At 50.4% G+C, this 27,706-nt stretch overlaps 1 protein-coding gene and 1 long non-coding RNA gene across 2 annotated transcripts; both read right to left on the bottom strand.

Moving 5' to 3' along the window:
* Positions 1–1,817: 1,817 nt before the first annotated feature.
* Positions 1,818–6,650, bottom strand: LOC123356715 (condensin-2 complex subunit H2-like). The gene is made up of 5 exons (XM_045000102.1): positions 6,538–6,650; positions 6,019–6,120; positions 5,504–5,559; positions 2,559–2,640; positions 1,818–1,913 (listed from the first exon to the last, which is right to left on the bottom strand). The coding sequence occupies exons 1-5, from the start codon at positions 6,643–6,645 to the stop codon at positions 1,818–1,820; spliced, it is 444 nt and encodes a 147-aa protein (XP_044856037.1). The 5' UTR covers positions 6,646–6,650.
* Positions 6,651–17,363: 10,713 nt separating this feature from the next.
* LOC123356612 lies at positions 17,364–18,235 on the bottom strand. The gene is made up of 2 exons (XR_006575397.1): positions 18,150–18,235; positions 17,364–17,506 (listed from the first exon to the last, which is right to left on the bottom strand). It is a non-coding gene; the product is annotated as an uncharacterized LOC123356612 (long non-coding RNA).
* Positions 18,236–27,706: the final 9,471 nt, after the last annotated feature.

Here is a 27,706-nt window from a genome sequence, read left to right as displayed (position 1 = left end):
CTTCGTCACAGAGGTACTGTCGTTCCCGGTAGGAAGTAACCCAGGGGAACTATAGAGATAAATGGTGTTAACGCTGTATTGATCTCCGCTGAGCGAGTGGCAAGGAAAGCTTGCCGCTACCATGGCCCTGGGTTGGCGCTCAGTGGAGAGGGCGGGCCCGAGCGCCTCTACCCCCTCACTGTGAGGGTTTATATGGACTCTGTCCGCTAGGCCACATTACCCCACTCGAAGGGAGGGTTACATGGACCCTAGCCACTAGGCAATGGTACCCTGCTCAAAAGGGGGTTTATATGGACCCTAGCCACTAGGCCGTGCTACTGCTCCAGACAGGGGGACAGTAGAGAAGATGGCCGAGAGGCTGCACTAGGCAGAGGGACAGCCACAAGGACAAGAGAGTGGTGAGGCATGGACACCCCATCCTATGCCTGCCACAAGAGGGTGCTGTGGTGACAGGCCCACCACAACTGGTGGAGAATGCAAGCATCGATCAGGGCCCCAAGAAGCTTTTGAAATGGCTGCTGGAGAACCAACAGTAGCAGGCGCCGCAACAGCAACACCAGCAGTTAGCCACACAACAGCAGTTACAAGCGCAGCAACAAGAGCAACAACAGCAACAGCTGATTCAGGAGCTGACAGACCAACAACAGGCTAACCAGGAGCAACTGGTTCAGCGGATGGCAACGCTAATAGGACAGGCACCAAGTCGTCCCCCCCGCTCCGGGAGCAGTAGGGGGCAGCTCCAGTGAGGGGCTCGGAGGACTACCAGTGCACCGAATGAAGATGGAGCTGGAGAATGACCCCGAGGCCTTCCTGGTGACTTTTGAGGGGGTTGCAACCGCTGTACAATGGCCTCCCACACATTGGGCCACTATTCTAGCCCCCTACCTGACAGGCCCAGCTCAAGCAACATACTGTAACCTCAAGCCACGGGATGCCCTGGACTATTCGAAGGTCAAGGCCGCCATCTTAGACCAAACCGGCATCAGCCCTGAGACTTACCGACAGCGACTCCGCAGAGAAAGGTACATGCCGGAAGCCAGACCACGTGCCGTCACCCAGCGGATCCGCGACCTCTGCTGGAGGTGGTTAGAAACCGAACAACAGACGAGTGTCCAAGTAGCCGAGGCCGTGGCATTAGAACAGTTCCTGCAGACCCTTCCCACCGGCAGGAAAGAGTGGGTACAGAGACATCGCCCGAGGACCCTCGCAGAGACAACCTCCCTGATGGAGGATTATCTGACAGCAGAGGGAGAACTGAAGACAGGCTCCAAGGGGGTGGGGGGCTCGGGTGAAAGGAACCTGAACCCGGGCCAGGGAGCCCGTAAGGTGAACGGGGGAGGCCCCCATCGGTACACCCAGACATCAGGGAAACGTGCGACCCACGGTGCCAAGGACCCACCCGGTGCAAACCTCATATGGAACCAAGATGACACACTGGGGAGGTAGAGTAGCCCCCGCCATACCCCGACCGAAGAAGGGAAGCGGGACCAGTGTTATGAGTGTGGACAGATAGGGCACTTCCAGAAGGCGTGCCTGTACATGGATTGTAATTATGGGCAGGTCTGGACTGCTGGTCACCGGGCCCGGACGTGGGAGCCAGGGAAAATAGTCATACTGGTGAATAGGTGGGATGGCTACCTGGGCCTTGGTGGACTCAGGGTGTAGCCAGACGGTCATCCGGGCCGGGCTGATAGAGCCTTCCGGTCCCACCAGGCCCCCCCCCCCCCCCCATCAGCCTACAGTGTATTCACAGGGACGTGAAGCCAGATCCCACCATCTGGGTGCAGCTCAAAGTGGCTCGGCACCAAGTGTAGCATCTAGTCGAGGTAGCCCCAAAGTTGGCTTACCCAGTGATCCTGGGACGTGACTGGCCAGGCTTTGCCGACCTTCTCCAGGAGTGGGGTACACGCCCCCTGGGAAGAAAAGTGGGGGGGCGTGCTAGAAGGCCGGGATTATTAGGCCAGCCAGTGGCGGACGACCCCCTGGAGGGGCCCTCAGGGAATCCTGAAATAGAGGAATGGAGCCAAACCCCTACCAAAGCCCCAACAGAAGAAGGCCATGAATGGCTGGATGTAGACGCCGACTTCCTGGAAGAACAACGTGGGGATATCACCCTCAGTCGGGCCTGGGAGCAGGAGACAGGATCCCCTGGGGAGGAAGGCTTGCCCCTATGCCGGCAGCAAGGACCCCGATTTGAAATCCACCATGACTTACTCTATCGGGTAGTCCAGGCACCACAGACAAAAGAAGACCTGCACCAACTGTTGGTCCCACGGCGGTTCTGACAGAACTTGCTCCACTTGGCTCACTCAGTGCCATGGGCAGGGCACCTGGGGAGGGAGAAAACACTGCAATGGGTGGCCTAGAGGTTCTTCTAGCCAGGCATCCATAGGGAGGTACGGGACTACTGCTACTCAGGTCACCCACCACCATTTAACCTACCAGCCCGGTGCCTAGCACACGCCAGGCAGAGGCTGCTGGGATACTGCCCGCACTCCTCCTGCTGGCACACAGAGGGACTGCACACAGGAGGACGCACACCACACCTGCTGTCTTACCTCTTCCTCCTCCGTCCTGGGCCCAGCGCTCACGTCAGTGTCGGTGCCGTCCTCCCCCATGGACGTAGGCTGTTTGTCCCGCCTGGGTCAGGGAGGGAAAAAACACAAGAGGGCACTGGAGTTTTCTAAAACCATTATTGTCAGCTGGGCAGTTTCCTGGGGCAGAGCCGGGGATGTCTGAGTCACTGGTGGGTGTGCTGGGGGTTGCCCAGCTACTCTGACAACAGACACAGGGATGTAACAGGTCCCCTCCAGCCCAGGAGTGGGCGGCAGATAAAGCTACCGGGGCCTCTTTGGTCCTTGTGAAGTGCTATAGAAGGGCCCAGCGTTGAATAGCCCAAGGGGGAGACAGCCACGTCAGTATGTTATTCTTCTGAGGGGAGCCAGCTAACGTGCACTTGGTTCCTATATGCAGGCCTGGCTCAGAGCTGGAGCCCACCACTCCCATGCAGGGGCGCAAGTGGCTCAGAGGAAATGGGATCTGGCTGCAGTGGGGAGGGGGGCTTAGGCCTGGCCAGCAAATCCCCTGCTCGTTGAGTCGATTCCGTTTCCATCAGGGAACGGGGAAGGGGAAGCGGAGGGCACGTTTCACTTCGAGGCAGCCAGCCCGCAGCTTGGAGAGAACCTTTAACAGCCTCCATTTCTAGCAGTTCCAGCTCCCTGCAACACCAGCAGCACCCTGCCCTGTTGGCTCTGGCCCATCCCGCCTCAGCAAGGCCCTAGCACAGGGGTGGGCAAACGTTTTGGCCTGAGGGCCACATCTGGGTTGCGCAAGGCTCTGCCCCCCCAAACAGCCTGGCCCCCGCCCCCCTATCTGCCCCCTCCCACTTCCCACCCCCGACTGCCCCCCTCAGAACCTCCAACCCATCCAAATACCCCCTGCTCCCTGACTGCCCTCCCGACCCCTATCCACATCCCCGCCCCGACAGCCTCCCCGGGACTCCCACCACCATCCAACCCCCCTCTGCTCCTCGTCCCCTGACCACCACCCCCCGGGACTCCCCAACCCCTGATTTCCCCCCAAGATCCCACCCCCTTATCCAACCCCCCTGCTCCCTGACTGCCCTCCCGATCCCTAGCCACATCCCCACCCCCTGACAGGCCCCTCGGAACTCCCACTCCCAACCCTCCCTGTTCCCCATCCCCTGACCACCCCCCCAGAACCTCCGCCCCATCCAACCACCCCCTCCTCCCCCACAAGACCTCCCACTCTTACCCAACCCCCCCACTCCCTGCCCCCTTACCAGCGGCAGGAGCTCGCAGCCATGACACCAGGCCAGAGCCGGCTGCGCGCCTCACGCTGCCCAGTGGGAGAGGCGGGCCAGAGCACAGTCAGCATGGTGGTGTGGCTGTGGGGGAGGGGAGGGGCCGGGGACTAGGCTCCCCTGCCAGGATCTCAGGGGCCGGGCACGATGGTCCCACAGGCAGGGCCGGCTCTAACATTTTTGCCGCCCCAAGCGAAAACAAAGAGCGCCCCCCCCCCGAGCGTCGCGTCGTGCCGCCCAAGTCCCCGCCCCCCCAAGCGACGCCCCGCCCCCCCGAGCGCTGCACCGCCCAAGTCCCCGCTCCCTCGGAGCGCCGCGCCACCGAAGTCCCCGCCCCTCCAACATGGCGCCCCGCCTCCCACACCCCGCCCCCCCCAGCGCCGCCCGGCCGAACCAAAAAAACCCAGATCGCCGCCTCGTCCCAAGGTGCCGCCCCAAGCACGTGCTTGGTAGGCTGGTGTCTGGAGCCGGCCCTGCCCTCAGACTGGATGTGGCCCGCAGGCCGTAGTTTGCCCACGTCTGCCCTAGCAAGTGCCCCTGCTGAGCCAGGCCTCTGGCTGAGAGGAGCAGAGGAGCCCAAAGGGAATTCCATTTCAGAGGTCAGTTTGTGTGGCTGGAGCCAAGTGCCTGTTCAAAGTCAGAGCCATTGGCAGAGCTTCACCCGTCTGGGGGGATTTCTCTTTCAGAACAGCCACTGCTGTCCACCCTAAACAGATCTCTCCTTGCTTAACCGAAGACCTGGACTGAGCATGGGCCAGTCAGAATGGGGATATACGGGGATGGAAAAATTACTAAAGAGGCGACATGCTACATTTGAAAACTGCTACTAAACACACACACACCCCCCCCCCCCCCGCGGCCTATTCAGCCACACTGCCTAGATCCTCCTATTTAATACCTCCACTCACCGGCCTGCATTGTGATCACACCAGCTCAGGCCCCAGTCCTACAGCTGGATCCCCACCTCGTGCCTGCACAGAGACCCACTGACTTCAACATTATCCCGGGAGGATCCTTTTGCAGGACTGGAGCCTAGCGTTAAAACCAGCAAAAAATAACCACCGAGATTGTCCTGGATGACAACAGTTTAAAACCAGATAAAGAGCGAGCCTTATGATCTTTGCTCCTTATGATCTGAGCAGGGAGTCAGGACGCTGGGGCTATTCCCCGCTCTGCGGGGGACTTCCTCTGTAGACTTGGGTAAGTCACCTCACTTCCCACCTGCAAAAGGGGGCTATACCGATCTCATAGAACTGGAAGGGACCCTGAAAGGTCCCTGAGTCCAGCCCTATGTCTTCGCTAGCAGGACCAAGTACTGATTTTTCCCCTAAGTGGCCCCCTCAAGGATTGAACTCACAAACCTGGGCTTAGCAGGCCAATGCTCAAGCCACTGAGCTATCCCTGCCCCCCACATATGTAGGATAATTTACCTATATCTAAGGAAAAGGTGTTGGAAGGATTAGTTAGTGTTTCCAAAGTGCTACAAGACCCTTGCTTGGAAGAGACTAGGGAGGGGCAAAGAAGCGTGACAGTGATAAAAAGGACAGGAGCTGCCGGTCAGAACGAGATGCATGAGCCTGCTGAGCTGGGCTGGGGAAGTCATGGTGGGAGCCCCCCCGTACTAAGCCCAGACAGACTTTGCAAGAGGCAACCTCACGGAGAAGGAAAATCTTGACTTACTTTTTGTTGGAGATGAAGTCGAGGGCCTGGTAAACAAGAGAGTAGAGATATTCCACCTGCCAAAACAAGGCCAGAAGGTTAGAGGCTGGGAGGCAAGGATCTCAGGGAGGCTGCCTCAGTTTGGGTCTAGGGTAAACAGGGGTTCCTGAAGAGGCCCCTTGATCACTTCAGTGTTCTCACCAGGTCTTGGCACTTTCAGCCTGAACTCCAGCATTGGGGAGCATTTTGCCTGAGGAACAAAGTACTAGGCGAGACTTGTAGCTTCTGCAGGCTGCATGTCCATATACAGACAGAGACGGGAGCAGCCACAGTGGGGGCTGGGTGATGTCTACCGTTTCAGGGCTACATTTAATACATCAGCACCTGTGCAGCTGGCTTAACCCTTTCAGAGTCAAGCAAAACTCCCCAAAGCACCCACTGCCCAAGCCCGCAGCTGGCAAACCCCACAGAAGCTCTCCTCCCGGCCTTGCAGGGGCAGCAGGAGTGAGCACAGCAGTTCCCCTCAGCTTCCCCACCTTCTTGCTGTAGATGCAGGCAGAACCCTGGATCAGCAGAGCCGCCTCTATGAAGTTCATGGTGGTTTTGCCGCCGTCGAAGGAAATGCAGATCTGGTCCAGCTGCAGAACACGCACACGGGAAGACACAAGCTGATTTTACAGACTGGGTTGGATGCAAGACTTTTCCCACCACATTCTCTTGTAATCTTTGGGGCTGCAGCTCTTCCACAGGTGGCAATGGTTCTCCAAGGAACAGGTCTGTGCTGTGCAGAGCATCTTTTCTAAAGCTCCTGTGGATCCAGGAGCACTTCACAGGGAGGGCAGGGAGCAAAAGGAAAAGGTCTGAGGTCCAGAACTTGATATTTAGAGTTTAAAGCCAGTGACAACGTGGCAGGGCTGGCCTAAGGGACAGGAACATTAGGGATCGAAACGAGCGCCACATGCTAGGAATTCCAGCTGCATGGACACACTGTGGCACTTGGATACCGACACTCCTCCCCGCTACCCTGGTCTTCGTGGATGGAAAGATTACCTTACCTCCTCCAGATACTCCCCCAGCTGGGCTGCCACATCCACCTCCCAGTTCTTTGTGAGATCTCGGATGGGCTGCAGAAGGTGCAGGAAGCGGGACTCCACATTCTCCATTGTAACAGATCCCTAGAAGTGCAAGAAGTTACATTTCATCCAGGAGCCAGGCAGACAAGCCTACAGTCAGTAAGGGACAGAAGGAGGACACAGGTCCATCTGTTTTCTGACAACGCTGTCATTTGTGGCCTGTAGTCATTTAATGGGATGCAGTCAGCTCAAAGCTGGCTCCAATTTTGTTTTTATAAAATATCAGCTTTTGTAAAACCTGAGGCCAATCAAAATGTTGTAATTCAAACAAAAAATGGCTTTGCTTTGACATAAACATTCCCCTGTGTTGTCACAACACAGGGTAAGAGTAAGCTAGTGTCTGAGAACCTACAAATAAAAATATTTATATTTTAGACCTACACAAATGTCTGTAAACAAACAAACCTGACCATGAAACTGACTAGAAATCCCAGTGAAAAAAAGTGAAGCATGTAGCATAAATTACTGATTTTATTATTTATACATTAGCAGCACCTAGTCGGAATTATGACCTTGTTGGGCTGGTTAATCTGCAAACCTGAGCTCCAATTCTGCAAACAGTTAAGCACACATGTGACCCGACTCCTGGGTCTAAGGACCCAGTCTGGTACAAAACGTAATTTTCCCTCTGTTGATACTCACACCTTCTTGTCAACTGTAGGGAATGGGCCACATCCACCCTGATTGAACTGGCCTCGTTAGCACTGACCCCCTCACTTGGTAAGGCAACTCCCATCTTTTCATGTGCTGTGTATGTACACCTGCCTACTGTATTTTTCACTCCATGCATCTGATGAAGTGGGTTATAGCCCACAAAAGCTTATGCTCAAATAAATGTGTTAGTCTCTAGGTGCCATGACTCCTCGTTGTTTTTACACAGGTGCAGGCTCACTCATGGCCCGACTACTCTGAATTTGGGCATCACACAGGAACTTCTTACATTACAGGAAGAAAAAGCTGACATTCACTCCACACCTGAATGTTCTCCTCAAAGCCATCCCATCCCATGTGCCTCTCCTATCCTGCCCGGGCCGTGGATAGTCCCTCGCCTCCCCGTTTTTTAGCCGGTGTCATACAGGACTGCAGTATCCATCTAGCTGTCAGAGAGGGATTGAGGGGTGTCACGGAGTGTGGGGGAGTCCGACTCTGCACCCCTCTTCCTGGGACTCTCAGTGACTCTCAGCCAGCCACTAAAACAGGTTTATTGGACAACAGGAACACAGGCTACAGCAGACCTTGTGGGCAGAGCCAGGACCTCTCAATCTGGTCCTTCTGGGGGTGCAGGGAGCTTAGTTCCCAGCTTGGGATTCCCTGCACTGCACCCCCCAAGCCCCCAACCGAAAACTGACCCACCCCTCTCCACTCGGCTCTCTGCCTTTGTCTAGCTTCCCGGGGAAAGGTGTTGACCTGACCTCCCCTCCCCCCTGCCTAGCTCAGGTATTGTCCCTCACCTAAAGTCATAAGAACATAAGAACATAAGAAAGGCCGTACCGGGTCAGACCAAAGGTCCATCTAGCCCAGTATCTGTCTACCGACAGTGGCCAATGCCAGGTGCCCCTGAGGGAGTGAACCTAACAGGCAATGATCAAGTGATCTCTCTCCTGCCATTCATCTCCATCCTCTGACGAACAGAGGCTAGGGACACCATTCTTACCCATCCTGGCTAATAGCCATTTATGGACTTAGCCACCATGAATTTATCCAGTCCCCTTTTAAACATTGTTATAGTCCTAGCCTTCACAACCTCCTCAGGTAAGGAGTTCCACAAGTTGACTGTGCGCTGCGTGAAGAAGAACTTCCTTTTATTTGTTTTAAACCTGCTGCCTATTAATTTCATTTGGTGACCCCTAGTTCTTGTATTATGGGAATAAGTAAATAACTTTTCCTTATCCACTTTCTCAACATCACTCATGATTTTATATACCTCTATCATGTCCCCCCTTAGTCTTCTCTTTTCCAAACTGAAGAGTCCTAGCCTCTTTAATCTTTCCTCATATGGGACCCTCTCTAAACCCCTAATCATTTTAGTTGCTCTTTTCTGAACCTTTTCTAGTGCTAGAATATCTTTTTTGAGGTGAGGAGACCACATCTGTACACAGTATTCGAGATGTGGGCGTACCATGGATTTATATAAGGGCAATAATATATTCTCAGTCTTATTCTCTATCCCCCTTTTAATGATTCCTAACATCCTGTTTGCTTTTTTGACCGCCTCTGCACACTGCATGGACATCTTCAGAGAACTATCCACGATAACTCCAAGATCTTTTTCCTGACTCGTTGTAGCTAAATTAGCCCCCATCATGTTGTATGTATAGTTGGGGTTATTTTTTCCAATGTGCATTACTTTACATTTATCCACATTAAATTTCATTTGCCATTTTGTTGCCCAATCACTTAGTTTTGTGAGATCTTTTTGAAGTTCTTCACAATCTGCTTTGGTCTTAACTATCTTGAGTAGTTTAGTATCATCTGCAAACTTTGCCACCTCACTGTTTACCCCTTCCTCCAGATCATTTATGAATAAATTGAATAGGATTCCTCCCCGGCTCTCCCATCCCCCACACAGACAGTCTCTACTCCATCAGAAGGGGTCAGACCCAGGAGCAAAGATGGAAGGGGGGGCAAGGAATGTGACAAGGTGGAGTGATAAGGGCTCAGGGAGGGGTCAGACCCTAGATCAGTGGTTCTCAACCAGGGGTACATGTACCTCTGGGGGTACACAGAGGTCTTCCAGGGAGTACATCAACTCATCTAGAGATTTGCCTAGTTTTACAACAGGCTACATAAAAAGCACTAGCGAAGTCAGTACCAACAAAAATGTCACACAATGTCTTGTTTCTACTGCTCTATATACATTGAAATGCAAGTATAATATACATCTATTCCAATTTATTTTATAATTATATGGTACAAATGAGAAAGTCAGCAATTTTTCAGTACTAGTGTGCTGTGACACGTCTGTATTTTGAGTCTGATTTTGTAAGTTTTGAAGTGAAGTAAAGCTTGGGGTATGCAAAGCAGAACAGACTCCTGAAAGGGGTACAGTAGTCTGGAACGGTTGAGAACCACTGCCCTAGGACGCAGTCCGATCATGATACGCAGGTGCAAAAGGGGACCAGGATAAAAGGAACCAGGGTCTTTCCAGGGATACATGAGACTCAGGATGGTTTGTGTATCTTGGGGAAGACCCTGATACCAGACTGGGGTTTTCCCCACAGCATCACCCCCCCACACACACTCTGGCCCCCTGTCCCCCAAACACCCCCCAAGCTCTGGCCTCCCATCCCCACAGCACCCATCTCAGCTCTGCCCCATCCCCACACCCCAGCTCTGCCCTCCACAGCTCTGTGCCCCCCATTCCCACAGCACCCCCCAGCACCACACAGCTTTGTGCAGCCCCTCAGCTCTAGCCCCCGCCCCCCAGCGCCCCTCCATCCCCACAGAACCCCGCAGGGTTACCGACCCTCCAGGACTGGCCCGGAGTCCAGCAAGGAAAGATTCGGTTATGTGACGGGACCTCCCGGAACACGTCCCGCCCTGACAGAACCCCCCGCCCCGGTTCCCGGGCAGTACCATACCGGGAGGGGGGGTGAGGCATTGGGGTGTCCGGACCGTACCACGGGACGGGGCTGGGGGGGGTGTTGCACCAGGACCGCACCACACTCACCCCGCAGCACGGGGGGTGAGGGGGGGAACAGCTCCGCTCCGCCCCCGAGCCCGGCCACCATTTTGTTTTTCCCGCTCAGAGCGGTGAAGTCAGTCAGCGCGTGAGGCGAGCGGGGGGGCCGTGATTGAACAATACTAACTCCGACTGGGAAGGAGAATCTGATTCCTGATTGTAAGCAGCGGAATGTAATGGGCTAAAATTGTCACTGTAGTTATTGTCTCTTCCCTCAGAATTTTGTCTATCAAATCAATTTTCAGTGTGTGGACTGGTGACACTAGTTTAAAAGTTCTACGTCAATTCTTAAGGATGCTGCTTTCTTTGTCTGAACTTAGCATAGTTTTCATATAAAGTACCGGGCCTTGGTTGGTTGCAACTGTCTTAGCAGGAAGGTTGTGGCAAAGCGAATGGACTATGTGCAAATACAGGGTGCTCTTGATTACCTAAGAGAGACCATCCCTCATAATGTTCTGTGGATGTGGAGAGTTTATTGCACATGAAGGGTTACAGCCCCTAATGGGAAGTGGCCAGCAGGTCCTATGAGTTCTTCATGCTTGTTAGACAAAAGGGCCAAATATATGCTTAGGTTAGCATGTGCTCGTATATTTATCATTTTCCCTGCCTGTTTTTCTAGTAGCTATCCATGTCTAAAGTTACATGGACACAGAATATGTATGATGTATACCTATAAAGGGAATGAGTTAAACAGATGTGCCTGCCCATGGGAGAGGATGTGAAGAGAGGGGAACCATAATAGAAGGAATGCGGGGGAAAGAGGGGGGGAAGGCGAGTAGATGGCCCCTAATTTCTACCAGACACAAACTTAAAGAATGCATAGGTTAGCAGAATTAAAGAACGCATAGGTCAGCAGAATTCGACACGCTACATTGTTTGGTCGTAGGTATAAAAGGACATGCTTTTTGCCTGTATGACGTGCTCCTTCTCAGGCACGAGCCGAGAAAGACACCCGCTCAGCTGACTGAATAAAGAATCTGGTAACCGTCCTCCTGTCCTTCCGTGCCTCCTTGGGGTAATTGGGAAAGCTCCAGGGAGAACGAGCCTATTTGGCTAACAAATGGCGACTCCGCCGGGACTTCTCTCCCTGTAGGGGGTGCTTGACCGGCGGCCGAGGACGACCCAGGAGAGTGGCCACCTCGGGCTGTGGTTTGCTCGAGCTCCAGGTCGCCTCAATCGGCCGGGACGGCTGCGCCCCCTCTATAGAGAACTCCACAGGCCACGGAAGCAGGGCGGACGAAGCAGAGGGGAGTCCAACGGCCGGACGTGGCCACTCCAGGCGGTAAGTGCGTTTGCCTGTCGGGTTTGATGTATGATGCCTAACAGGAGCGCCCCTGCAGTGTAGGTTGGACACGGGAACCCTCTAGGCAGCACGTGCATGGGATAGTGGACTGCAGTATGCTATGTGTTATGTCAAATGTGTAATGTTCCTTGTTAAGTAATTACTTGCCAATGACTAACTCCACCAGCCCGTGGGCTGTTCTGGACAATTACTGGGACTTAGAGCAACCCCAGGGGTTGATCCTGTTTTTAACAACAGTATTCTTGTTCTTTCTATTAATGTTATATTGGAGACCGAAGTTATAATCACTCGAGCAGACCATTAGGAAACCTGTGTATGAAAGGAGTGAATGCTGCTGAGGTCTGGGACTTAAGCTGATCCTAGCCGCCCCAAGATTTCTGCGAAGGGAAACCTGATGACCGGAATATCTTGATCGCAAGGGGGGTCAGCCGAACCTCATGACCCAGTGGAAATCTGAATGAATGATACTCTTTCTTTTCTTTCCCTCTCCCCAATAGATTAGGTCAAAATATAATGGGGTCCTCTCAAAGCACCTTTCCTGGGACACCCCTAGGGTGTATGTTAAATAATTGGAAAGAGTTTAGATGCCAGGCTGATTATGGCATTGTATTATGTAAGGACAGTCTTATAAAGTTCTGTACTCTGGAATGGGCAACACTTGGGGTGGAATGGCCCGAGGGGGGAACACTTAAACCAGAAATCGTACAGGCTGTACATAGTACTGTGACCCGGAATGGCAATTGGGATCAGTATCCTTATATAGATATTTGGCAGGACCTCGTGGCCAACCCTCCCCCATGGTTACAAAAATGTAAAACACGGACTCTTAAAACTCTGATGGCCCGTGTCCCCGTTTAGGGCAAAATCAATGTGCTATCTGTAAGGAGGAGGGACACTGGAAAAACGAATGCCCCCGGCGACATGCCAAGGGAAAAGAGTACACGGATAGGGTTTTTCCCTCCCCCGTTTACTACAGCAGTACGGGACTTTCGGGGAGGGATCTTCCCCATAGGGGGGCCGGGGACCCAGCGGCCCCTCCTGGCAGCACAAGCTGCCAGCTTGGATCCCACGGTAAAAATTAAAGTGGGGGGCCGCCCAATTGAAGCCCTAATCGATACTGGGGCTACCCTTAGTCTACTCCCCCTCAATAAGGCTCCCCGGGGTAGAGCTCAGGGACGTGCCATTGTTCAAGGGATTGAGGGACAGACTACAGCTTTGGAGAAAACTCTCCCTCTCCTAGTAAAAGTCGGGGACCAACAGATCTCTCACCAGTTTGTTTGCAGTCCCTCCTGTCCCATAGCACTGCTCGGACGAGACATCCTCACTAAATTACAGGCGGAAATCTCGTTCGAGGATGGGAAAATGGAAGTCAGGATCCCGAAACAACAAACCTCTAATTACCAGATGGCTCTCATAAGTGCTAGAAATCACTCCTCAGAATGTCAGGAGAGTGGCGAGAGCCAGCTGCCGGGGGTTAACTCTGAGGTTTGGGCGGAGGGGGGAGGGGCTGCCCGAGCTAAGAATGCTGTACCGGTGCATATTTTCCTTAAGGCAGGAAGCAGCCCGGCCCGAATTCGACAATACCCCCTTAAGTTAACCATTCGGATCGGGCTGAAACCTCTGATTCAAAAGTTCCTGCAGTGTGGATGGCTAAGGGAAGGCACATCCCCGTACAATACTCCGATAATGGGAGTGCCTAAGCCTAATGGACAGTATCGATTGGTCCAGGACCTGAGACAGATTAACAAGCTAATAGAAGCCCCCTACCCAGTCGTCCCAAATCCCCATACGATTTTAGGCCAAGTACCTAAAAACCACGGCTGGTTCTCGGTCATAGATTTAAAAGACGCCTTCTTTTCCATTCCCCTTGATTTAGAATCTCAAAAGTTGTTTGCCTTTGAATGGGAGGATCCGGATACCCACTACAAGGCCCAATATCTCTGGACCGTTGTCCCACAGGGGCTTACCTGTGCGCCTGAGATTTTTGGCAGCCAGCTAAAAAGGGATCTGGCCCCATTTCTAGCTAAACACCCTGCATGTAACATAGTGCAGTATTGTGATGATCTGCTCTTAAGTGCTGAGACAGGGGCAGCCTGCAAGGAGCACACTATAGAGCTCCTTAATTACCTTGGGGAACAAGGATATAAAGTTTCAAAGGAGAAAGCTCAATTAGTTAAGCAGCAGGTCACCTTCCTTGGGTACCACCTCTGCCAAGGGAGCCGTAGTTTGGGTAAAGAACGGATCCAGGTTATACTTGATAGCCCTCAGCCCCGGAATCCACGAGAATTGAGGGCATTTCTGGGACTGACTGGCTTTTGTCGGCTTTGGATCCCTGACTATGGGGGAAAAGCCAGACCACTATATGAGTCCCTGACTAAGGAAGGTTTGCTTCACTGGGTATGGACCAAGGAAATGGAAAAAGCATTTCGAGAGCTTAAAGAAGCCTTGGTTCAGCCTCCTGCTCTAGCCCTCCCAGATTCCCGAAAGCCATTCACCCTATACGTACATGAAAGGGGAGGGGTGGCAGCTGGAGTCCTGTGCCAGAGGTCAGGACCAACCTGGCGACCCATTGGATACTATTCAAAAGTTTTGGACCCCGTCGCCAAGGGATGGCCTGCCTGTTTACGGGCCGTAGCAGCGACCGCCCTCCTCGTTCAGGAAGCCGAAAAATTAACCTTGGGTGGAGATACTGAAGTTGTGGTCCCCCACGGGGTGCCTCAGATACTGGGAACTGGTGCGGGGGAAAAGCATCTAAACCCCAGTCGACATACTAGATATGAAGTGGGGCTCCTGTTAGCTCCCAATCTGACCTTTAAGACAGTCAGTTCCCTTAACCCAGCCACCCTACTGCCCGATCCCCAGGCCTCCTCTGAGGCCGGTCCTATTCATGACTGTATTGAAGTCTTACAACAAGAGACCAAACCCCGATCTGATCTTTCAGACCTGCCCTGGCCTAACCCCGATGTTGAGGGATATGTCGATGGGTCTAGTTATGTGGTAAATGGCAAGCGATTTACTGGGGCGGCGGTGGTGATTAAGGATAAGGGGATACACAAATTTAAACTCAGCCCCAACTTGTCTGCTCAGGCAGCGGAACTAGTGGCTCTCATTGAGGCTCTCCGCTTGGGAGCCGGGAAAACCCTTAACTTGTATACTGACAGTCGGTATGCCTACATGGTAGTGCATGCACATGGGACCCTGTGGAGAGAAAGAGGATTCATTACGGCCTCAGGCCAAAAGATTGCACATGGGAGCCTCATTAAAATGTTGCTCGAGGCCCTAATGCTCCCTCTCCGGGTTGCCGTGATACATGTGCGTGCCCATGGGAAAGCCCCAGAGGCCGAACAGCGGAGGTATAATCAGCTTGCTGATCAGGCCGCGAAGGAGGCCGCCCGGGATGGGACCCTATGGCTCCTCATGGTTCAGGACACTGAGGCTAAGACCCCTCCTCCCCAATACACAGCCGAGGAGGTAGGTCAAGCCCAGGCTGCGGGAGGCCGGCAGGTTTCCTCTGGATGGTGGAGACTGCCTGGGGGAGAGGTTTTTGTCCCCAGGCCAGTACTCCAGGAAATCTTCCGGCTCTTGCATAAAGAAGGACATTTGGGGTCTGGGGCAATGGTTGATTTGGCCGCCAGATCCCTTAAGGGGCTGGGTATGCACATGGAGGTCCAGAGAATTGTTAATAACTGTGCCGTCTGTCAACAAACTAACCAGAAGGGATGTGGCCCTCCTGCCCCGATGGGAGGCCGACCATGGGCTATGTTCCCTTTTCAAAGGTGGCAGGTGACTTCGCTGAAGTGCCCCCTTGCAGGGGCTATAAATACCTGCTTGTATTTGTTGATCAACTTACCGGATGGGTGGAATGTTACCCCACCCGGCATTGTCAGGCCCGGGCTGTCACCAAGGCCCTGGTACAAGAGATACTTCCTCGCTTCCATCTCCCCGAAGTAATTGAGTCTGATAGGGGAAGCCACTTTGTTTCACAAGTGGTCCAGCAGGTGTCCCAGGCTCTCGGCATACAGTGGAAACTGCATACACCTTGGAGGCCGCAGAGCTCGGGTCAAGTGGAAAGGATGAATAGAACTCTCAAAGATACCCTTACTAAAATATGCACAGAGTCTAACTTAAAGTGGCTCGACGCTTTGCCACTTGCCCTCACCCGCATTCGGAGGGCCCCGCGAAAGGGTCTTAAACTTTCACCCTTTGAGCTGGTCTTTGGGTTTCCTCCCCGAATACTTATCCCAGGGTTCCGGGAGGACGTAACCTGGGAAGTGGGAAATGACTTACTATGGAAACAGGTTTCCGGGTTGCAATCTGTTTTGTTACAGCTGCATCGATACGCGGCGCCTTTCCAGGCCCTTCCCTTGGACCAGACCGTGCATCCATTCCGGATCGGTGACCAGGTCCTTATCAAAAAGTGGAAACGCGACCCTCTCACGCCGAGGTGGGACGGTCCACACACTGTTTCGCTCATCAGCCAGGCCGCGGTTAAAATTCTCGGGAGCGACAAATGGACACACCACACACGGGTTAAGCGGTTCCTGAGTCCGGACCTGGAGACCGACTCAACAGACGAGGACACCAGCCCTCTGTCCGCCCCGGCTCCGGAGGCCCGGGGTGGCACGGGCGAAGACACCGTCTGGGAATATCAAGGACTTGACGGACTAAAGGGACTATTTAAGAAAAAACGATAATGAACTTATTACTGATACTATTGCTTATGTATTCACACTGTTACTCTGATTGGGAGAATAGGTTTGTACAACTAGGGGAGACAATAGCTAATTCCTTTAATCTTAGCAGCTGCTGGGTTTGTGGGGGTCCAAGGGATTGGAATGAGTGGCCTTGGGTAGCCCAGCCAGTGCAAGCTAAATGGTGGATTAGTAATTTGAGTATAGTCCATGATGGAACGGGACATTGGACTGAGGATAGCAGTCCTTGGCGCCTCTATTCTTCTGGAGTAGGGATCCTTTGTCTCAATCGGACGCGACAAGAGGGGGTGGGTGGAATACGGATTGGTTTACGTCCTGGTTGCCGCAACTAGGATGGCTGCGAGAAGGTTTTCTTCTCTTTGTGCTTTTTATTACAACCCTATTAACCCTAGCTTGCTTCGCTCCCTGTGTAGTTACCTTGGTCCGACGAGTGGTAAATCGAATGATACATCAACAAATGGTGGCTATGTATCAGCCAATAAAGGCTGAGGATTGGGGACCATAAGGCTCTCAAATTGCTTTTTAGGGGGGAATTGTTAGACAAAAGGGCCAAATATATGCTTAGGTTAGCATGTGCTCGTATATTTATCATTTTCCCTGCCTGTTTTTCTAGTAGCTATCCATGTCTAAAGTTACATGGACACAGAATATGTATGATGTATACCTATAAAGGGAATGAGTTAAACAGATGTGCCTGCCCATGGGAGAGGATGTGAAGAGAGGGGAACCATAATAGAAGGAATGCGGGGGAAAGGGGGGGGGAAGGCGAGTAGATGGCCCCTAATTTCTACCAGACACAAACTTAAAGAATGCATAGGTTAGCAGAATTAAAGAACGCATAGGTCAGCAGAATTCGACACGCTACATTGTTTGGTCGTAGGTATAAAAGGACATGCTTTTTGCCTGTATGACGTGCTCCTTCTCAGGCACGAGCCGAGAAAGACACCCGCTCAGCTGACTGAATAAAGAATCTGGTAACCGTCCTCCTGTCCTTCCGTGCCTCCTTGGGGTAATTGGGAAAGCTCCAGGGAGAACGAGCCTATTTGGTTAACATGCTGATGGCTTCGTTATGGTGTTGGATTCAGCTGCACTTGTCTGGATCTCCTTGGTGCTTAAAGGCATGTTACGAGGTGAGGAGTCATTCCTGCACTGCTGGTTACTCAGTCATTACCATTGTTGTATGTATTGCACAGCCTGGAAGGGTAAGGAGAGAGAATTTGCCTCCAAGTTTCTTGTGTATAATGGACGGGTGCATGGTGGCTGTTCTATGCCATATCATTTTATAATTTGGTGGGGGGGTATTTGTAAAAGATTTTAAAACAAAATGAACCAATTTTTTTTACCATTCACAACTGAATTTCAAAGAGAGATAAGGAGTGGGCAGCAGAGGGGGTTTAAATAATGATCCACTGTTGGCAAGAAAACAGTTTTGTGCAGAACTGAGAGGAATTTACCTCCAGCAACAGTTCAGGTGCCTCTTGTTAAGTCCTCCTCATACCGGTAAAAGGCGCTGAACTGGAGTAAGTTAAGCTGCTGTAGGCTCTTTTATACCAGTGTAACTGCATTCACGCCAGGAACATTTTGCTGCTTTAGCTATACCGGTATAGTTAACGTGGCAAAACAACTGAGAAGTGAGAAACCCTAATTCTTGATGTGGATGAGATTCATTAAGATTGCTGTGATGGCAACAAAAGATGAAATCTCTCAGATCTCTTAGGGAATTTTCTTGCAGAGAAACCCAGGATTCTCATGCATAAGGATCACACCCTTACATCAAAGAAGCAAACAGCTAATTCTTGCTCCCAACTCTTTTCTCACCCCTTCCCCATCAACTTACTGAGAATCTATGTGGCAGTTTTGCGCTGCTTATCATCACGTAATGACACTTGCATGGGCAGCACTGGCAGGAGCAGGTGACTTCTGAAACAAATCGCAAGTTACTAACCAAACTCAGTTGCCTTTGCAGAAACTCTCTCTCCAAATGTGAATTGATTTTACTAAATGCCTTTGCCCTGAATGACTGCAAAGCCATGAAGAGTGATAGACCCACCCAGACTTACTGGGGAACAGAATCCAGGAGCCCTGACCTGCAGTCGGCTGTGCTCAGGAGTTTGTGGGTCAGTGGTGGGGTCAGAGCCCCCTGACCCATGTGTGCGGCTGCCATGTCTCATGTTCCTGTAGCGGGTGAACAGTTTACATCATGAATTGCACGTGAAGATCTCGAGTTCCCCTTTTCTCCAGCAGGGGCTGGAGAAACTCTACGAAATGATCCTCAAGAGGAAGAAGATGCTGCGGCACAGCAAGAAGAAGCGATGAGCGGCCCCCGGAGCTTGCCCCAGCCCCACCCAGCTGCCAGGGCATCGCTTGATGGGTGCAGGGTGAGCGGCTCCCGTGCCAGGCCTGGCTCACCCAGCGTGGCTACACCTCCCGTGTAGACAAGGACCTGACTTTGTTACGGGACAGTGCCACACTCCGTCCTGTGTGCCTGCCCCGTGAATTCTCCACCCAGGATTTGGGACGGCTCCAATGGGAGTGTGCTAGAGGGACTGCCGGTGTGCAGAGCGGGAGGGTGGGGTTAGGAGACTGCAACCTGATGGCAACTTGCATTAGATGAAAACACTGCAAGTGGGTTTTCTAGGCGTGGGGGTGTTAACGTCCATCATTGCTACAGGAAAGGTGGGGGAGGGGAATCTTTGTATTACTGGGATTTTTTTTTTATAAACCATGTGTATTTTTTTTGTAGGAACTAAACATAAGTTATTAAACAGACAGATTGGATAGCTGGGAGTGGGTTTGAGTCTTCACTTTCATCCTGTCCGAGTTCATACTTTGTCAAGATTCCACTTGGCTGGATCAGGACAAAAGGTACTTTGGGATTAGAGGCAGGGCTGCCTTTTATTGAAACCAAGGACCTGTGCTAAACAGTTGGCTGGTCTTTAAGGAAAGAAGGCTTTAAAGTGACAGAAATCTAATCTATCCTTGTCTCCACGCTAAGGGAGTGAGCTCTTGTGGGGGTCGAAAGAAACCAACCAAATCTCTGGCTGCTGCACTAATGAACAGTAACAAAAACATGACCCGATGGGTTTTTTCCAGGGCTGGTAAGCCCCTGCAGCTCCCGTTCATGCCAGCATTTGCTGTTTTATGCAGCATCTGGAGTTATAACTAGTGATGAGACACATTTTGCAAAGGAGAGATATTAAGCCTCAGGCTGTAGGTTTAAACCTGTCTTGAACTCCTGGAGACCAGGATGAGCCCTGATGTGGGGGTTGGGGGGTCTGTAAAGCAAATTATTTCACTCTGCTACTGCGATGTTCTACCTTCCTCTGATGCATCTGGTGCTGGTGTGGCAATTCCTACTACCCTGTCCATGGTAAATCTCAAACATTGCTCCCCTGAAACGCTAGACCTAAGTTACCGCTGAGCAGGTGTCATGGGTGAAAATGAGCTTGGAGCCTTTAAGTAACTGGGAAAAGCCCAAGGCTTCTTCCTTCCCTCACACCCAACTGGCTGGGATCAGATGTGCTACTGTAGGAACTTTACACTTCTCAAGCACTAAGGGGGTTGGAAAACCGCCCCCGAATTTAGAGCGGCGGAAGTGGTTCCCCCCCTCAACATCCGATCAGGAGACACACAGATTAAGCGCTGACCAGGTGTTTACCACTGGAACACGCAGTGCATAAGGCACCAATCAGGAGAGGGGGCGAGAAGTTGGATTATGTTAGCACATGCGCATAATAGAATGATTTATGTAACCATTATAATAAAAGGATGTGGAAAACCCCCGCTTGGGGCGCTCCACTGGAACAGACTGACGGACTTGGCTTTATTTATTGCAACACCAAGCCCCGCCCCCACAGCGCCACCCAAGTCCCTGCCCCCCAAGCGTCCCCGAAGTCCCCGCCCCTGAATGTCGCACTGCCCAAGTCCCCGCCCCCGAGCGGCACGTCGTGCCGCCCAAGTCCCCGCCCCCCCGAGCTTACCCCAAGTCCCCGCCCCCAAGTGTCGCACTGCCCAAGTCCCCGCCCCCCAAGTGTCGTGTCGTGCGGCCCAAGTCCCCGCCCCTGAACGTCGCACCGCCCAAGTCCCCGCCCCTCCAGCATGGTGCCCCGCCTTCCCAAGCCCCGCCCCCCCAGCGCCGCCCGGCCGAACCAAAAAAAACAAAAACAAACCCCGAGTGCCGCCCTGTCCCGAGGTGCCGCCCCAAGCATGTGCTTGGTAGGCTGGTGTCTGGAGCTGGCCCTGTCACAGGGGGATGCCTCTGATTGCAGGACCAGAGCCCTAGTGGTACATTTTTCACTGAATGCTTCAGAGGGAGCCATGGCCGCAGAGAACCCCCTGGAAAGTCTCCAGGAGGAAGCTCCACGTCCCATTTGTCTGCAGTATTTCACAGAAGCTGTCACTGCAGTGCGGGCAGGTCAGACAGTGCTGGGAGGGATCCGATACAGCTGTCTCCTGTCTGCAGAAACTGTGCAACGGAGAAATGTCAGGCCCAACAGGCAGCTGGGAAACATGGTAGAAATCGCCAATTGGCTGAGTTTCCAGGCAGCAAAAGGAGCAGGAGGGAACAGGGTGTGGGGGGAACACCAGAAGGCTCTGAAACTTCTGTGAAGAGGATCAAACTTCCATCTGTCTGGTTTGCCATCTGTCCCGGCTCAGAGAGCTCACACGGTGGCTCCCACAGAGGAGGCTGCCCAGGAGTACAAGGTAGGGAATTGCTGTCAAGTTTAATGGGTAATAACTTTGGATTTTAATTACAGGCTAATTTCACTGAAAGTTCCCTGGCACAGGCATGACGCATCATTCAGCTCTGTAAACCCTTCATGGTATGGGAAATACTGTAACAAAATAACTGATTTGACAGAGTGGCAACAGATGCAAGTCTTTAACGATACCTGATGTGGGAAAATGTCCTCTGAGATTCTGATGGGGATTCCTGAAAATCGTCATCATATAAAGAATTCTACCAATCCCAAAGGATCAGACACATCACCCACCAAATTAATGATACTTCAGTTCTTCCCCAAATACGCGCTTATAGCCAATTCTTGTTAACGAAACTATGATTTACTAATAGAAGAAAAGACAGTATTGGCTCAAAGGTCATTAGACATATAAACATGAATAGAGCCCTTAGGTCAGTCGCTCAGTTTTATGAGATCCCTTTGTAATACTTCGCAGTCTGCCTGGGACTTAATATGTTGAACAGCGCTGGTCCCAGTACTGACCCCTCAGGGATACCACTATTTATCTCTCTCCATTCTGAAAACTGATAATTTATTCCTACCCTTTGTTTCCCACATTTTAACCAGTTACTGATCCATGAGAGGACTTTCCTCTTACCCCATGATGGCTTACTTTTCAAAAGTCAATTTAAATTAAATATATTTTTTTAAATGTATATTTTTTTAGAAATCTAGACCTGTTATGTGTTTTGGTGTAACTTGCATTATTCTTATGTTAAATTTGCATAATCCTAACAAAACATTTACTTTATTCATATCTCTTTTATATATCTCATTGGTCCTGACACCCCCCCTGTAAATTTGAACACCCCCTAATTTCAATTCCTGGGGAAACCACTGGTGGCCTCTCTGGGTATGTCTAAGCTGTGGCTGGGAGGGAGCCTGGTAAACAGACTTGTACTCATGGGCCTCGAGTTACGGCGCTAAAATAGCAGCCTGGCTATTGCGACTCAGACTGCGGCTTTGGCTCTTGAGCCCAGGCTGCCACAGGACCCTGAGGGGTTTAATGTGAGTGCAGGGACGGGCTACGATGGGTCCAGGCTATTGCAGCAGCCACACCCACTTCTCCCCAGATAGCGGCGGGTGGGGGAAGGGAGAGCAAAGCCCGTTTCCACGTGCCAGGGGATTTGCTCTGAGCAGGGCTCCTGGCCCAGTTAGCAGGGGGGGGAGCTGAGCATTTTAAAGGAGATGAGCTTTGCCAAGTGGTGGAATGCAGAGTCCCATTCTGAGCCACAGAACACCAGGTGCCCTGCTGACAGAATGAGCCTCAGCCTCGATCTCTTTATGTAACCAAGTGTGCACTGCAATCCGTTTAAATCCCCTAGGGGTTGTTATATAAGGAACACACAGCTGTGTGTAGCTGGCATCCTCTCTGGCTCCAACACCCCACCCTAGGTGTTCTGCTGACTTGTTTAAATCAGTAGTGCCCACAAGCCCCCTCCAGCTTTAGGTGGGGAAAGTAGGAACTTGATTAATGGCAGGACCAGGAGGCCATATGCTTTCACTAAGAGTTTCCCATGGCATCACCGGGGAGGTCAAGGACCTGGTACTGAGCAGTCACATGGGAGGCTGTGTGATGGGGATGGGTCCATGCACAGCATCTTTTCAGCATTCTTTGAAGCTTCCCAGCTGGCAGGGTACGTCACAGGGATTCGAGTCAGGTGTGGCTGGGGGGGAGCTGCTGAGTTTCCAAAATCATAATGAGTTTAATTCGAGCTTTGTTGTATAAGTTAATTAAAAAATGAAGAGGTAACAACGGCTGCTCGCAGTGATTAAGTAGCAGAGCCCCAAATAACCCCATCAAAGCCTCACCTGAGCGCCCAGCCCCCACGGTGGAAAGTAGGTCTGCTCTGCAAGAGAAGGCAAGTTCCCCCGGAGCAGCACTAGCAAAGCCCTGTGTTTACTTGCAGTCAGGAGCAGTCAGGCTTCACCTGGTCTGCTGAGCCACACGAAGCCAGAGAATTGCAGGGGAGACGTTCTCACTGCAGCCACTTTTCCGCTGTCTCTCTCACACACCTGGAGATACACTCACGGGAATGGTCTTGTTCTGACCAGAGAGTGGGACTGGCTGAACCTTCCTCCTGGTCTGAGGGTAACTCATTGGAACAGGTTCTCCCCTGCCCAGTGGTTTCCCCAGGAATTGAAATTAGGGGGGGTGATCGAATTTACAGGGGGGGTGTCAGGACCAATGAGATATATAAAAGAGAGATGAATAAAGTAAATGTTTTGTTAGGATTATGCAAATTTAACGTAAGAATAATGCAAGTTACACCAAAACACATAACAGATCTAGATTTCTAAAAAAAAAATAATTTAAAAAAAAAGTATTTAATTTAAATTGACTTTTGAAAAGTAAGCCATCATGGGGTAAGAGGGAAGGTCCTCTCATGGATCAGTAACTGGTTAAAAGATGGGAAACAAAGGGTAGGAATAAATTATCAGTTTTCAGAATGGAGAGAGATAAATAGTGGTATCCCTGAGGGGTCGGTACTGGGACCAGCGCTGTTCAACATATTCATAAATGATCTGGAAAAATGGGTAAACAGTGAGGTGGCAAAATTTGCAGATGATACAAAACTATTCAAGATAGTTAAGTCCCAGGCAGACTGCGAAGAATTACAGAGGGATCTCACAAAACTGGGCAACAAAAATGGCAGATGAAATTTAATGTTGATAAATGCAAAGTAATGCACATTGGAAAACAATCTTAACTATACATACAAAATGAAGGAGTCTGAATTAGCTGTTAACACTCAAGAAAGATCTTGCAGTCATTGTGGATAGTTCTCTGAAAACATCCACTCAGTGTGCAGCGACAGTCAGTGATTCCCAACATTCTGTTTGCTTTTTTAAAAAGAACAGGAGCACTTGTGGCACCTTGGAGACTAACAATTTTATTTGAGCATAAGCTTTCGTGGGCTACAGTCCACTTCATTGGATGTAGCCCACGAAAGCCTATGTTCTTTTTGCAATACAGACTAACACAGCTGCTACTCTGAAACCTTTGCTTTTTTAAGAAAGGGATAGATAATAAGACAGAAAATATCATATTGCCTCTATATAAATCCATGGCACATGTACACCTTGAATACTATGTGCAGATCTGGTTACCCCATCCCAAAAAAGACATACTGGAAATGCAAAAGGTACAGAGATGGGCAACTAAAATGATATGGGGTATGAAACAGGAGAAGAAATTAAAATGACTGGGAATTTTCAGCTTAGAAAAGAAACGACTAAGGGGGGATATGCTAGAGGTCTATAAAATCTTGACTGATGTGAAGAAAGTGAATAAAGTAAATGTTTTGTTAGGATAATGCAAATTTAACATAAGGAAAATGCAAGTTACACCAAAACACATAACAGATCTAGATTTCTAAAAAAATATATAATTAAAAAAATGTATTTAATTTAAATTGACTTTTGAAAAGTAAGCCATCATGGGGTAAGAGGGAAGGTCCTCTCATGGATCAGTAACTGGTTAAAAGATGGGAAACAAAGGGTAGGAATAAATTATCAGTTTTCAGAATGGAGAGAGATAAATAGTGGTATCCTTGAGGAGTCAGTACTGGGACCAGTCCTATTCAACATATTCATCTGGAAAAATGGATAAACAGTGAGGTGGCAAAATTTGCAGATGATACAAAACTATTCAAGATAGTTAAGTCCCAGGCAGACTGCGAAGAGCTACAAAGGGATCTCAAAAAACTGGGTGACTGGGCAACAAAATGGCAAATTAAATTCAATGTTGATAAATGTAAAGTAATGCACATTGGAAAGCAATCTCAACTATACATACAAAATGATGGCATCTGAATTAGCTGTTAACACTCAAAGAAGAGATCTTGGAGTCATTGTGGATAGATCTCTGAAAACATCCACTCCATGTGCAGCATCAGTCACAAAAGCAAACAATGTTGGGAATCATTAAGAAAGGGATAGATAATAAGACAGAAAATATCATATTGCCTCTATATAAATCCATGGTATGTGCACACCTTGAATAGTGTGTGTAGATCTGGTCACCCATCCTAAAAAATATATATTGGAATTGGAAAAGGTACAGAGATGGGCAACTAAAATGATGAGGGGTATGAAACAGGAGGAGAGATTAAAGTAAATGAGAATTTTCAGCTTAGAAAAGAGATGACTAATGGGGATATGATAGAGGTCTACAAAATCTTGACTGGTGCGAAGAAAGTGAATAAGGAAATTTTATTTAATCCTTCACACAACACAAGAACTAGCAGTCACCCAATGAAATTAATAGGAAGCAGCTTTAAAAAAACAAAAGGAAGTATTTCTTCACACAATATAAAGTCAACCCAGGGAACTCTTTGCCAGGGGATGCTGTGAAACTGAAGACCAAAACTATAACAGGATTTTAAAAAGAACTAGATAAATTCCTGGAGAACAGGTCCATCTGTGGCTATTAGCCAGAATGAGAGGGATGCAACACCATGCTCTGAGTGTCCATAGCCTGTTTGCCAGAAGCTGGGAATGGGCAACAGGGGATGGATCACTTGATGATGACCTGTGCTGTTCATTCCCTCTGAAGCACCTGGCCTTGACCATTGTTGTAAGACAGGGTACTGGGCTATATGGACCATTGGTCTAACCCAGTATGACCATTCTTATGTAAAAATTAATTATAATAAAAATGTTTAGTACAGAAACTCCCCAACATAATGACCTCCCAAGATAGCAACAATGTGAGATAACAACCTTGGCAAATACTGCATTTTAAAAATCTTCATAGAATCATAGAATCTCAGGGTTGGAAGGGACCTCAGGAGGTATCTAGTCCAACCCCCTGCTCAAAGCAAGACCAAACCCAACTAGATCATCCCAGCCAGGGCTTTGTCAAGCCTGACCTTAAAAAACTCTAAGAAAGGAGATTCCACCACCTCCCTAGGTAACCCATTCCAGTTCTTCACCACCTACTAGTGAAAAAGTTTTTCCTAATGTCCAACCTAAACCTCCCTCTCTGCAACTTGAGACCATTACTCCTTGTTCTGTCATCTTCTACCACTGAGAACAGTCTAGATCCATCCTCTTTGGAACCCCCTTTCAGATAGTTGAAAGCAGCTATCAAATCCCCCCTCATTCTTCTCTTCTGCAGGCTAAACAATCTCAGTTCCCTCAGCCTCTCCTCATAAGTCATGTGCTCCAGCCCCCTAATCATTTTTGTTGCCCTCCGCTGGACTCTCTCCAATTTATCCACATCTTTCTTGTAGTGTGGGGCCCAAAATTGGACACAGTGCTCCAAATGAGGCCTCACCAGTGCTGAATAGAGGGGAATGATCACATCCCTCGATCTGCTGGAAATGCCCCTACTTATACAACCCAAAATGTCATTAGCCTTCTTGGCAACAAGGGCACACTGTTGACTCATATTCAGCTTTTCATCCACCGTAACCCCTAGGTCCTTTTCTGCAGAACTGCTGCCCAGCCATTCGGTTCCTAGTCTGTATCAGTGCATGGGATTCTTCCGTCCTAAGTGCAGGACTCTGCACTTGTCCTTGTTGAACCTCCTCATATTTCTTTTGGCCCAATCCTCTAATTTGTCTAGGTCCCTCTGTATCCTATCCCTACCCTCCAGCGTATCAACCACTCCTCCCAGTTTAGTGTCATCTGCAAACTTGCTAAGGGTGCAGTCCACACCATCCTCCAGATCGTTAATGAAGATATTGAACAAAACCGGCCCCAGCACCAACCCTTGAGGCACTCCACTTGATATCGGCTGCCAACTAGACATGGAACCATTGATCACTACCCGTTGAGCCCGACCATCTAGCCAGTTTTCTATCCACCTTATCGTCCATTCATCCAGCCCATACTTCTTTAACTTGCTGGCAAGAATACTGTGGGAGACTGTATCAAAAGCTTTGCTAAAGTCCAGAAATAGCACATCCACTGCTTTCCCCTCATCCACAGAGCCGGTTATCTCATCATAGAAGGCAATTAGGTTAGTCAGGCATGACTTGCATTTGATGAATCCATGCTGACTGTTCCTGATCACTTTCCCCTCCTTTAAGTGTTTCAGAATTGATTCCTTGAGGACCTGTTCCATGATTTTTCCAGGGACAGAGGTGAGACTGACTGGCCTGTAGTTCCCTGGATCTTCCTTCTTCCGTTTTTTAAAGATGGGCACTACATTAGCTTTTTTCCAGTCATCCGGGACCTCCCCCGATCACCATGATTTTTCAAAGATAATGGCCAATGGGAAACATATTTATATACGTTTCCATTCCCAGTCGCAAATCTAGCATTCTGGAGCAAAGTGACTAAAATATAGTCCAACAAACAAATGGTTATTTAACGTGCCCCTCACTTTTCCCTCCACCGCACTCCACTCACCGGTGTTGTCCTTGGTCAGTGGAGACTCAGACTTCACTTTCACGTGAGTACACCTCCCAGGTGGGGGTCAAAAAGACACAGTTCGCTCTGGCCATGGCTGTTCGTTGTGCCACCGTTCACTCCACCACTCTGTTGCCAATGGCCCTGCACAGTCACCTTCTGCTGTCACCTACCACTGTGACCTCTGCGAGTTGGTCTCTTGAGGTTCCACCAGCTCTCAGTGATTTCAGCTGAGCTCTCAGTGCGGGAACCTCGCTGCTAGTGCAGTCTGGGCTGTCTCTTACACAAAAAC

Source organism: Mauremys mutica, chromosome 26, assembly GCF_020497125.1.
Source record: "Mauremys mutica isolate MM-2020 ecotype Southern chromosome 26, ASM2049712v1, whole genome shotgun sequence".
In the NCBI taxonomy this organism is placed as follows: domain Eukaryota; kingdom Metazoa; phylum Chordata; order Testudines; family Geoemydidae; genus Mauremys; species Mauremys mutica.
The sequence above is the reverse complement of the archived record's forward strand: the minus strand, read 5'-3'. Positions and strand labels throughout refer to the sequence as shown.

What these genes read in the sequence shown, in the direction of transcription:
- LOC123356715 (XM_045000102.1), bottom strand. Translation starts at nt 6,645, where the DNA reads ATGGAGAATGTGGAGTCCCGCTTCCTGCACCTTCTGCAGCCCATCCGA. An exon ending in CCTGCATCTACAGCAAGAAG is followed by an intron (nt 5,560 to 6,018) that starts GTGGGGAAGCTG and finishes TTGTTTTGGCAG; the next exon opens with GTGGAATATCTCTACTCTCT. An exon ending in CCAGGACGGAGGAGGAAGAG is followed by an intron (nt 1,914 to 2,558) that starts GTAAGACAGCAG and finishes TTTTCTTCCCAG; the next exon opens with GGGGCGTGTACCCCACTCCT.